Below are 13215 nucleotides of genomic sequence, written 5' to 3'. Positions count from 1 at the left end.
AACTTTATGGGGCGTCATGTCATCAACTCTTGAGGTGTCATCGATTTTCTTAAAGTACAATTAGACTAATACAAACCAACAAACATTTTAATGGAATAAATGAAAAGAATTATAACAATCACTTCAAAACACAGCCTGCAGAGGTTAAAAAACAAATAAGCTTCTTATTACAGGTTGCAGCCGTTTGGTTCACCTCTTCTATTGCAGAGGATTGCAGAGGTGGTCCGCAGACTTCTTGAACTTTTGCTTCCAAAAAACAAACAACACCTAAGCCACTAATGTTGTCTCGTGCTTCCATAATTTAGAATAAAATCATTGTCTAACTATCTAACACGTTTACATTAACAACTGGACAAACTTTCTAGTGCTATTTTTGATGTTGAAGGTCGTTCCCATAATAGATAGATTAAGAGCGAGTCTTTGTTCCACTCTGTTCCACCTTTTGGCTATGACATCCGTAAATCACATCACATCAGTCTCAGTCTAACAAACAGTCTAAGTCTAACAAACAGTACAACACATTATGTTATGTCATATCATGTCATGTCATGCAAGACAGTTATTTGATACGATTTTCAAAGAGGAATTCAACTTTTTCATGAACTTGTGGATTTCTTTTTGCAGTAATTTTCAAAATCGCACCATCCGTAAGCATGCGTTGCAACACTCTTGCTATGTTCTTCGTGTCATCAATGCCAAGATGGTGACTCCCTAACAACGGTATGTTCAATTCGTTCATCATTGTACGCATTCCAGCCGCCTAAAATCGTTCAAAAATATATATTTTTTATACTGAAGAAAGATAAAATCGGATTTTAATTTTAAAACACATGCTTCATAGTTCATAGTTCATAGTTCATACTCACCCTCCTCTTATAAAAGTTGAGATATATGTCCTTCAGGTTGATCCATTCCATGAAGTATGAAGGTAGCTTCATTTTCGACACTTTGCATTGTTGGGGTATTTTCGTCTTTATGTCCCAATTCCCACTTTTACACATAATTATATGATCAAGTTAGCATATACCAAATTCCATTTTTGTAGACAATAGACAATTAGATAGTAAAAAATTAGGAATTTTTACCATGTTACAAAAGCAGCTCGAGGAAGGGGCCCACAAAGATCATTGGAGCACAAGTTATGTTTTGTCATCCATTCTTCAAATTGTTCTATAACGTCTGTAAATGGAATAGCTGTATCATGCCAAACCCTGTAAATAGAAAACAATTTAGCAAAAATTACAGCAAGATTTTACCATGAATATTATAATTGAAGAAACATTCATAGTCAAACAGAATATCAATCAGCATACCTGTCAACTCCTAGTTTTCCATACTTTCCTTCAATGTATTCGTTGATTCTTTCTTCACTCATTTCTGAAGGCCTGACAAATCTGGAACAGAAGTTTAGAAAAATGAGATATATTTACATGAATAAATCAATAATGAAAGAATTTGGGTATATGATGATGCCTAAAAAATCAATGAAAAACCTGTGAAAGAATGCTACGACATTCATGGTTTTGGCATCAATCATTAGAACAGGAAACTCAAGAATCTCAACTTTTCCTTCTAAATCAAGCACAAGGAAGAAATCAAAATGCTCAGAGTGCTTGTTCTTGTACTCGGTGATGTTTAGTTCATTTTCCAAATAGAAACTATGATTGAATTTCTGTAAGTGACTCGAATCTTGCATCTGTTGCACAGGGGAAAAAATTGAACAGGAATCAAAATGTGTTTTTGTCAGATTCTACATCAATTTTGTAATGTCGTAAACACACAATATGAAAATCTGAACAAATATACAGATCATAGGGATGAAATACACGAATTGAGAAACTTACCATTGTGCATTTGTCTTGGGTGTAATACAAACACATTGGTTTCCATCGATTGCTCAATTTAGGGTTTTCAGAATCGGCGAACGGAGTTGCAGCTTGTTGCGATGACAGCGAATCAACAAATGCTTCTTTTGAAGAAATGGAAGCGGAGACGATGAATCTACGGGTAGGTAAGATAGAGAGAGAAAATGTAGAGGTAGCAGAAGGTGGAAAAAAGGAGTTCAAACTATGGCGAAGCAGAGAAACCCTAGAATTCGCCATCTTCAAAAGCTCCATATCCGGAAACGTTTCAAACATTCAACAAGACGATGATTGAAAGAGGGTTTAACGACCCATACATGAATTTCGCAACAATAATAATCTGTACTAAAAAACAGCACACAAAGCCCCTATAGCTCAGTGGTAGAGCGCCAGTCTTGTAAACTGGAGGTCTGTAGTTCGATCCTGCATGGGGGCATTTTAATTATGTTTTTATTCTTTACTTGCAACATTAATATTTTGGGAAAAATACATAGGATTTTACTTAATAAATGAATGTTCTTTTGTCACATTTCAATCTCTTATAAGTTTTGACACTTGTAATTTTGTGATATTTTTGAAATAAATATTATCCACTTGTCAATTTTTAATTTGTTTCAATTTTTAAAATTAAAGTCATCTACTTATATATGTCAAGTATTAAATATTATATATATGATATTAAATTGTAATAAATAAGTTTCTTCTTTTCTTATTTTAAAATTGTACATTAAAAAATATCATATGTTTACATTTTAATTTAATGTTTAATTTTTTTTTTTAAATCAACCCGTATAGTACGGGTCTCACACCTAGTTTTTCAATATATGGATAAAACCGAATTGTCAAATTGGAAATTTTTGACTGAACTATTTAGTTCGGATATTTGAGTTTTTGGATTGGTTTTAACAAAACCAAATTATTATTTTGGATTGGTTTTAACAAAACCGAATTATTATTTTGGATTGGTTTTGGTTTATAAATTACGAACCGAATAGTCCAAAAAAACTGAATAACAATTTATTATTCATTTATTTTAATATATCTATAATTATTTATTAATTTTGTAATATACTTTTTTCAAATAGGTTCAAAAGGTTTCATCTAATACAAAACACACACACACACTCATATATATATATATATATATATATATATATATATATATATATATATATATATATATATATATATATATATGCATTTTCTCTCAAAAGTTTTTTTTATCTATAATATACATTCTTAGTGATTGTTTATAAATTTTAAATCACAACTAAATAATTTGTTTTTGCTTCTTCAGTAAAATTTGGTAATATTATAATTTTATGACGTTCTAAAATGTTACGGTTTTGAAAACCGAATTATAAAAATCAATCAAACTGAATTGTAATTGGATTTGATCGGATCAGATTTAAACTTTGTTTGGACTATTTGGATCAACGTTTTGAAAACCGAAATAAATTTGAATTCACTTGATTGGATTGAATTGGATCGAACCGATGCATCCAAACAAACACTCCTAAAAATACATAAAATCCATTGTGTATTTTGTTAGTTATATTATAGTTTGCCCAATTATATTTTCGTTTCCTTAATGAAAAACCTACCTAATATGACAATTATTTTTATATTGATAACTTTAACATGTTATATTAGGTTAAAATCATTACTTTTGGTCAAAATACATAAAATTTCTATTGTTTTTAGTCATTAAAGTCACTATAAAAGTTAAGTAGTTAAGTGGAATACTTAATATCAAAATTTCACTAAACCTTTTTTATTTGATAAAATTTTCAATTGTAATCATTTTTACATGCTATTATTAACATAAAGCCACATCGTTTTACATCTATTCTAATAAATGAATGTTTTTTTTTGTCACGGCTCACATTCTCATTAAATTTGCAAAATGTCATTTTGTGGTTATTTTGAATTAATTTTTTTTTCAGCATGTCATTTTATGATTTTTTTTTCTATTTTATTAAATTCAACATGATATAATGTAATAATAATTGCAATAAATGTAGTAATAAATGAATATTAATTTCATTAGTGAACTTACCTTTTAATTTTAAAATTCTCAAATTAAATTTTATTAGTTTCTTTTATTTATTTATTTAAATTATTGTTTAAATAAGTAAAAGGTAAGTTCATCAATGAAATTGATATCCGTTTATTACTACATTTATTGCAATTATTACATTATATTATGTTGAATTTAATAAAATAGAAAACAAATAAAATGACATGTGGAAAAAAATTAATTCAAAATAATCACAAAATGACATTTGGCAATTAGAATGAGAGTGTGACGTATGACAAAAAAAAAACATTCATTTATTACAGTAGATTATAAGACATTTGTTGTCATTTAAAATACCAAAAAATTCTTCAAGATTTTTCAATACACAATGTTTTTAAAGGTTGAAGATCACCAATCCATTCAAGCTCTTGTAAGAATGCATCAATTTCTAAATTGTAATTTAAAATCATTAAATGACATAAAGTCGGGGTTTATTATCATCATTGATTGGTGATCTACCTGTGCTGGCATATCATCTTATAATGATATCATGTCTATATGTCTATACTGTAATTACTAATTATAATCATTCAGACGTAATAAAATAAATAAATAAAAATAGAAAATAATAAGCGTACATTTCGTAAAAACTTTATTTGTTACAACTTACAACCAAGTGATGACCTATTTGACTATCGCGTATCTACTCTAATATATAAATGTTTTTTTTGTCACATGTCACACTCTTATTAGATTTGCCAAATGCCATTTTATGGTTATTTTGAATTAATTTTTTTTAACATGTCAAGTTTTTCTATTTTATTAAATTCAACATAATATAATGTAATAATTGTAATAAATGTAGTAATAAATGAATATCAATTTAATTAATGAACTTACCTTTTCATTTTAAAATTCTCAAATTATATCTTATTTGTTTCTTTTATTTATTTATTTAAATAAGTAAAATATAATTTCATTAATGAAATTGATATTCATTTATTACTATATTTATTGTAATTATTACATTATATTATGTTGAATTTAATAAAGTAGAAAAACTCATAAAATGAAATGTGGAAAAAAAATTAATTCAAAATAACCACAAAGACAATTGGCAAATTGAATGAGAGTGTGACATATGACAAAAAAAATTTTCATTTGATAGAGTAGATTATAAGACATACTAATTATAATCATTCGGACGTATAATCATTCGGACGTAATAAAATAAATAAAAATAGAAAATCAATAAACATACGTTTCTTAAAAACTTGATTTGTTACAACTTACAACCAAATGAGGGCCCATTTGACTATTGCGTATATAATATTATAGTTTCATAATTCATTTATTTGAAGAAAAAAAACATAGTGAGAAGACTTATCGCCAACTTTTTATTTTATTTTAATATGTAACTACTATTTGTTAAATGAAAATGTATAAACTTAAAAAATTTCCAAGAGATAAAGTGATATAGAGACAAAAAAAATCTATCCTAATAAATAAGAATGATTTTTCCACATGTACTCTTCTCTCACTTGTCATTTTTAAGATTTTTTTTTTTGAATTATTTAACATCCACTTGTCATTTTTATAGTTTTTTTTTCTTTTTTATTCAAATTCCACTTTTTAAATGCCACCTCATACTAATTAATTTTATTAATATATTAACTAATGTAGATAATAACTTTCTATTTGTGAATTCATCATTCTATTAATATATAATTAGTAATGTATATGTATATTAATGTAGATAGTACATTCCATTTGTTAATTCATATTAATTAATATTATTATTATAGATTAATTAAAACCAAATTATATAAATGGTCCATGTGGTGTACCAAAGGTTAAAAAACTTAGTTACTTATTTTTTTTACGAACATGGTCCTTGTGGTTACCAAAACTTGCGTGAATGGTCTTTGTTTCACACCGTTATTTTTGGTCCTTTTTATAAACTCACGTAATACATGAGTCTCATACCTAGTCATCTCTAATAAATGAAAGTTTTTTTTACCACTTGTCACACTCTTATTCAATTTGCCAAATATCATTTTTTTGTTATTTTGAATTAACACTTTTTCCATATGTCATTTTATGAGTTTTTCTATTTTATTAAATTTTACATAATATTTTAATATAATAATTGCAATAAATGTAGTAATAAATGGATATCAATTTCATTAATTAACCTAGCTTTTAATTTCAAATTTTCAGAAGTTAAAGTTTATTAATCTCTTTTATTTATTTATCTAAATAATTTGTTTAAATTTAAAAGATAAAAAAAACTTCCATTACTATAATTCTTTATTTTTCTTATTTTTTTATAAATTAAAAGTTTTCAAATATTTTGACATTTATATTTAACTTAAAAAAAATTAACTCATGTAATACATGAGTGACACAACTAGTAGAAGATAATTTTAAACTTTTGTGAGACTTGAATATCAGTTGTTAAACCATAAAAATAACCAAAATAAAAACCAATTTTTTGTATTTTTCCCATAATAATTATGTTTCAATATATTTTTTTTGTGTAAATGAAATTCTCATTAACAATCTCCCAAAAAATAATCACAAGCGAAAGTTAACCTTGACCTTTTTTATTGTCGAAAAAAAGTTTACATTATGAAATATTGATGTAGGTATGTAACATAGTATATTTGTAACAACAATGTATGTATAAATTACAAGATAGCCATGATACAACTGTAATGATTTATTTACTAGTTTATAACCTGTGAGAACTACAGTTACAAAAATAATTAAATTTTCATAGTAAAAAATCAAAATTATTAATTAGTTATTTTAAATAAATTGTTAATTAAGAGATAATTTTTTAGTTATATAAAATTATAATCGTTGATTTAAATAAACACATGACCTTATAATCTGTATTAATGTTATTTTAATTTTTATTATCTACTCTAATAAATGAATGTTTTTTTTGCCACATGTCACACTCTAATGAAATTTGTCAAATGTTATTTTGTGGTTATTTTGAATTAATTATTTTTCCATCATGTCATTTTATGAGTTTTTTTTCTATTTTATTAAATTCAACATAATATAATGTAATAATAATTGCAATAAATGTAGTAAATCTTATTAGTTTCTTTTATTTATTTATTTAAATTATTGTTTAAATACGTAAAAGGTAATTTCATCAATGAAATTGATATTCATTTATTACTACATTTATTGCAATTATTACATTATATTATGTTGAATTTTGATAAAATAGAAAAACTCATAAAATGACAGGTGGAAAAAAAAAGTAATTCAAAATAACCACAAAATGACATTTGGCAAATTAAATAAGAGTGTGACATATGACAAAAAAACCCTTCATTTATTAGAGTAGATTATTAGACATTTTTTGACATTTAAAATACCAAAAAATTCTTCAATATTTTTCAATACACAATGTTTTTAGAGGTTGAAGATCACCGATCCATTCAAGCTATTGCAAGAATGCATCATTTTCTAAATTGTAATTTAAAATCATTGAATGACATAAAGTCGGTGTTTATTATCATCATTGAACGGTGATCAACCTGTGTTGTCATATCATCTTATGATGATATCATGTCTACATGTCTATGCATGTAATTACTAATTATAACCATTCAGACGTAACAACATAATTAAAAATAGAAAATCAATAAGCATACGTTTCTTACAAACTTTATTTGTTACAACTTACAACCAAGTTGGGGTCTATTTGACTGCCTCGTATCTACTCTAATATATTAAGGTTTTTTTTTTATCATATTTCACACTGTCATTCAATTTGCCAAATGTCATTTTGTGGTTATTTTGAATTAATTTTTTTTCCACATGTCAAGTTTTTCTATTTTATTAAATTCAACATAATATGATGTAATAATTGCAATAAGTGTAGTAATAAATGAATATCAATTTAATTAATGAACTTACCTTTTATTTTCAAAATTTTTAAATTCTATCTTATTTGTTTCGTTTATTTATTTATTTAAATTATTTGTTTAAATAAGTAAAAGGTAAGTTTATTAATGAAATTGATATCCATTTATTACTACATTTATTGCAATTATTACATTATATTATGTTGAATTTTATAAAATAAAAAAACTCATAAAATGACATGTGGAAAAAGAATTAATTCAAAATAACCACAAAATGACATTTGGCAAATTGAATGAGAGTGTGACATATTACAAAAAAACCTTTATTTATTAGAATATATTATAAGACATTTGTTGTAATTTAAAATACCAAAAAATTCTTCAAGAGTTTTCAATACACAATGTTTTTAGAGGTTGAAGATCACCAATCCATTCAAGCTCTTGTAAGAATGCATCATTTTCTAAATTGTAATTTAAAATCATTGAATGACATAAAGTCGGTGTTTATTATCATCATTGATCGGTGATCTACCTGTGTTGACATATCATCTTATGATGATATCATGTCTACATGTCTATGCATGTAATTACTAATTATAACCATTCAGACGTAATAATATAAATAAAAGTAGAAAATCAATAAGCATACGTTTCTTACAAACTCTATTTCTTACAATTTACAACCAAGTGAGGGCCCATTTGATTGCCGCGTATCTACTCTAATCTATGAAAGTTTTTTTTTATCACATGTCACACTCTCATTCAATTTGCCAAATGTCATTTTGTGGTTATTTTGAATTAATTTTTTTTCCACATGTTACGTTTTTCTATTTTATTAAATTCAACATAATATAATGTAATAATTGTAATAAATGAATATCAATTTAATTAATGAAATTACCTTTCATTTTAAAATTCTCAGATTATCTCTTATTAGTTTCTTTTATTTATTTCTTTAAATTTAAATTATTTGTCTAAATAAGTAAAAGGTAAGTTCATTAATGAAATAGATATACATTTATTACTACATTTATTGCAATTATTATTGAATTTAATAAAATAGAAAAACTAATAAAATGACATGTGGAAAAAGAATTAATTCAAAATAACCACAAAATGACATTTGGCAAATTGAATGAGAGTGTGACATATTACAAAAAAACCTTTATTTATTAGAATATATTATAAGACATTTGTTGTAATTTAAAATACCAAAAAATTCTTCAAGAGTTTTCAATACACAATGTTTTTAGAGGTTGAAGATCACCAATCCATTCAAGCTCTTGTAAGAATGCATCATTTTCTAAATTGTAATTTAAAATCATTGAATGACATAAAGTCGGTGTTTATTATCATCATTGATCGGTGATCTACCTGTGTTGACATATCATCTTATGATGATATCATGTCTACATGTCTATGCATGTAATTACTAATTATAACCATTCAGACGTAATAATATAAATAAAAGTAGAAAATCAATAAGCATACGTTTCTTACAAACTTTATTTGTTACAACACTATTACGTATATAATATTGTAGTTTCAAAATTCATTTAGTTGAAGAAAAAAAAAAGCATAGTGGGAAGACTTATCACCAACATTTTATTTTATTTTAATATGTAATTACTATTTGTTAAATGAAAATGTATAAACTTAACAAATTTCCAAGAGATAAAGTGATATAGAGACGAAAAAAATCTATCCTAATAAATAAGAATGATTTTGTCATGTCCTTTTCTCCCAATTGTCATTTCTTAGATTTTTTTTAATTATTTAACATCAACTTGTCATTTTTATGGTTTTTTTTATTCAAATTCCACTTATTAAATGTCACCTCATATTAATTAATTTTATTAATATATTAACTAATGTACACAATAACTTTCTATTTGTGAATTCATTTTTCTATTAATATATAATTAATGTATATGTATATTAATGTAGATAATACATTCCATTTGTGAATTCATATTAATTAATTTTATTATTATAGATTAACTAAAACCAAATTATATAAATGGTCCATGTGGTGTACCAAATGTTAAAAAACTCAGTCGTTACTTATTTATTTATTTTTTTTATGAACATGGTCCTTGTGGTTACCAAAACTTACGTGAATGGTCTTTTTTTTTCACACCGTTATTTTTGGTCCTTTTTATAAATTCACGTAATACATGGGTCTCATACCTAGTCATCTCTAATAAATGAAAGTTTTTTTTTGCCACTTGTCACACTCTTAATCAATTTGCCAAATGTCATCTTTTTTGTTACCTTGAATTAACTCTTTTTCCATATGTCATTTTAAGAGTTTTTCTATTTTATTAAATTTTTACATCATATTTTAATGTAATAATTATAATAAACGTAGTAATAAATGGATATCAATTTCATTAATTAACCTACCTTTTAATTTCAAAATTCCCAAAGTTAAAGTTTATTAATTTCTTTTATTTATTTAAATAACTTGTTTAAATTTAAAACATAAAAAACATTTATATTATAATAATTCATTATTTTTCTTATTTTCTTATAAATTAAAAGTTTTCAAATATTTTGACATTAAATTTAACTTCCAAAAGAAAAACTTTAACTCATGTAATACATGAGTCACACAACTTGTAGAAGAAAATTTTAAAGTTTTCTGAGACTTGAATATCAGTTGTTAAACCATAAAAATAACCAAAATAAAAACCAATTTTATGTATTTTTCAAATAATAATTATGTTTCAAGATATTTTTTTTCTGTAAATGAAATTCTCATTAACAATCTCCTAAAAAAATAATCACGAGTGGAAGTTAACCTTGACCTTTTTTATTGTCGAAAAAAGTTTACATTATGAAATATTGATGTAAGTATGTAACATAGTATATTTGTAACAACAATGTATGTATAAATTACAAGATAACCATGATACAACTGTAATTATTGAGTTACTAGTTTATAACCCGTGGGAACTACAGTTATAAAACTAATTAAATTTTCATAGTAAAAAATAAAAATTATTAATTAATTATTTTAAATAAATTGTTATTTAAGAGATAATTTTTTAGTTATATAAAATTATAATCATTGATTTAAATAAATACATGACCTTATAATCTGGATTAATGATATTTTAATTTTTACTATCTACTCTAATAAATGAATATTTTTTTTGGCACATGTCACACACTCATTTAATTTGCCAAATGTCATTTTATGGTTATTTTGAATTAATTTTTTTTCCAGCATTTCATTTTATGAGTTTTTTTTTCTATTTTATTAAATTCAACATAATATAATGTAATAATAATTGCAATAAATGTAGTAATAAATGAATATTAATTTCATTAGTGAACTTACCTTTTAATTTTAAAATTCTCAAATCAAATCTTATTAGTTTCTTTTATTTATTTATTTATTTAAATTATTGTTTAAATAAGTTAAAGGTAAGTTCATCAATGAAATTGATATTCATTTATTACTACATTTATTGCAATTATTACATTATATTATGTTGAATTTAATAAAATAGAAAAACTCATAAAATGATATGTGGAAAAAAAATTAATTCAAAATAACCACAAAATGACATTTCGTAAATTAAATGAGAGTGTGACATATGACAAAAAAACATTCATTTATTAGAATATATTATAAGACATTTTTTGACATTTAAAATACCAAAAAATTCTTCAAGATTTTTAAATACACAATGTTTTTAGAGGTTGAAGATCACCGATCCATTCAAGCTATTGCAAGAATGCATCATTTTCTAAATTGTAATTTAAAATCATTGAATGACATAAAGTCGGTGTTTATTATCATCATTGAACGGTGATCAACCTGTGTTGTCATATCATCTTATGATGATATCATGTCTACATGTCTATGCATGTAATTACTAATTATAACCATTCAGACGTAATAAAATAAATAAAAATATAAAATCAATAAACATATGTTTCTTACAAACTTTATTTGTTACAACTTACAACCATGTGAGGGCCCATTTGACTGTCGCGTATCAACTCTAATATATGAAGGGTTTTTTTTATCACATGTCACACTCTCATTCAATTTGTCAAATGTCATTTTCTGGTTATTTTGAATTAATTTTTCTTCCACATGTCAAGTTTTTCTATTTTATTAAATTTAACATAATATAATGTAATAATTGCAATAAATATAGTAATAGATGAATATCAATTTAATTAATGAACATACTTTTTCATTTTAAAATTCTCAAATTATATCTTATTTGTTTCTTTTATTTATTTATTTAAATTATTTGTTTAAATAAGTAAAAGGTAAGTTCATTAATGAAATTGGTATCCATTTATTACTACATTTATTGCAATTATTACATTATATTATGTTGAATTTATTAAAATAGAAAACTAATAAAATGCATGTGGAAAAAATTAATTCATAATAACCACAAAATGACATTTGGCAAATTGAATGAGAGTGTGACATATGACAAAAAAAACCTTCATTTATTATAGTAGATTATAAAACATTTGTTGTTATTTAAAATACCGATAATTCTTCAAGATTTTTCAATACACAATGTTTCTAAAGGTTGAAGATCACCAATCCATTCAAGCTCTTGTACGAATGCATCGTTTTCTAAATTGTAATTTAAAATCATTGAATGACATAAAGTTGATGTTTATTATCATCATTGATTAGTGATCTACATGTGTTGGTGTGACATCCCCAAAATCTCGGCCAGAAAAGACCGTTTTCATTTATGCTTGTTAAACATTTTCAGAGTAAATCCTTTTTAAAAGAGATGCGGAATTTGTTCCCAAAAACAAAACATGATAAAATAGATCTTTTATCAAAACATTTCATAAAGAAACATAATTTCATTTCATAATCAAATCGGGATGTCATGTTTCGGTACAGACCATAAAGCATAAACGATAACATTACAAGTCATTCAACAAATATATACATATGCAGACTTGTAAACAAAACAACTTGATGATTCATCCATCTTATGCCCTTGCGCCACTTGCTGTAATACAAATAAACTGAGTGGGTCAGGCTTGGGAGCCTGGTGAGCATGTAGGGTTTTCAAACCACAATAAATAATTATATTTAATTCAACAATCAACAATAACCCGATTACCCATTCCCGTTATCCTCACTTTACGTCCCTAAAACAACATCTATTATAAGGGACCTAATCTAGGATTTTCATCGGGACGGACATTACTGCAAAGGGGCTTCCTTAGCAATAAATATCCTAAAGGTAACCATGAGGGGGATAAAGTACACCGGTGAACACGTCGTTCACAGCACCTACAGGTTATGAGCCTGCTAGTGTTCCACAGGACTGTCTAGGATAGTCCGTGGTCGTCATCCATACTCTGCTGAATGACTAGAATAACACCAACAACATCGAGGCCTCTCATCTGTTTATTACACACTAATTATCTACCCATGTTC

General features: G+C 25.1%; 1 protein-coding gene and 1 non-coding gene across 2 annotated transcripts; one reads left to right on the top strand and one right to left on the bottom strand.

Moving 5' to 3' along the window:
* Positions 1-349: 349 nt before the first annotated feature.
* Positions 350-2156, bottom strand: LOC145075403 (Polynucleotidyl transferase, ribonuclease H-like superfamily protein). The gene is made up of 6 exons (XM_079021661.1): positions 1845-2156; positions 1494-1696; positions 1314-1394; positions 1086-1211; positions 867-990; positions 350-760 (listed from the first exon to the last, which is right to left on the bottom strand). Exons 1-6 carry the CDS (start codon positions 2136-2138, stop codon positions 560-562), a joined length of 1029 nt encoding a protein of 342 aa, XP_078877787.1. The 5' UTR covers positions 2139-2156; the 3' UTR covers positions 350-559.
* A 70-nt stretch (positions 2157-2226) lies between these two features.
* On the top strand, positions 2227-2298 carry TRNAT-UGU (transfer RNA threonine (anticodon UGU)). Its single transcript has one exon. It is a non-coding gene; the product is annotated as a tRNA-Thr (tRNA).
* The last annotated feature ends 10917 nt before the right edge of the window (positions 2299-13215 follow it).

The sequence above is a fragment of the Lactuca serriola genome, chromosome 9 (genome assembly GCF_051521515.1).
Source record: "Lactuca serriola cultivar US96UC23 chromosome 9, Lser_US96UC23_V15, whole genome shotgun sequence".
NCBI lineage: Eukaryota > Viridiplantae > Streptophyta > Magnoliopsida > Asterales > Asteraceae > Lactuca > Lactuca serriola.
Note: the sequence above shows the minus strand (reverse complement) of the source record. Positions and strands in the feature narration are given on the sequence as shown.

Excerpts from the sequence above, each read along its gene's own strand:
- LOC145075403 (XM_079021661.1), bottom strand. The coding sequence starts at position 2,138 with ATGTTTGAAACGTTTCCGGATATGGAGCTTTTGAAGATGGCGAATTCT. Across the intron at positions 1,697-1,844 it reads CCCAAGACAAATGCACAATG|ATGCAAGATTCGAGTCACTT; the intron begins GTAAGTTTCTCA and ends CCTGTGCAACAG. Across the intron at positions 1,395-1,493 it reads GTCGTAGCATTCTTTCACAG|ATTTGTCAGGCCTTCAGAAA; the intron begins GTTTTTCATTGA and ends CTTCTGTTCCAG.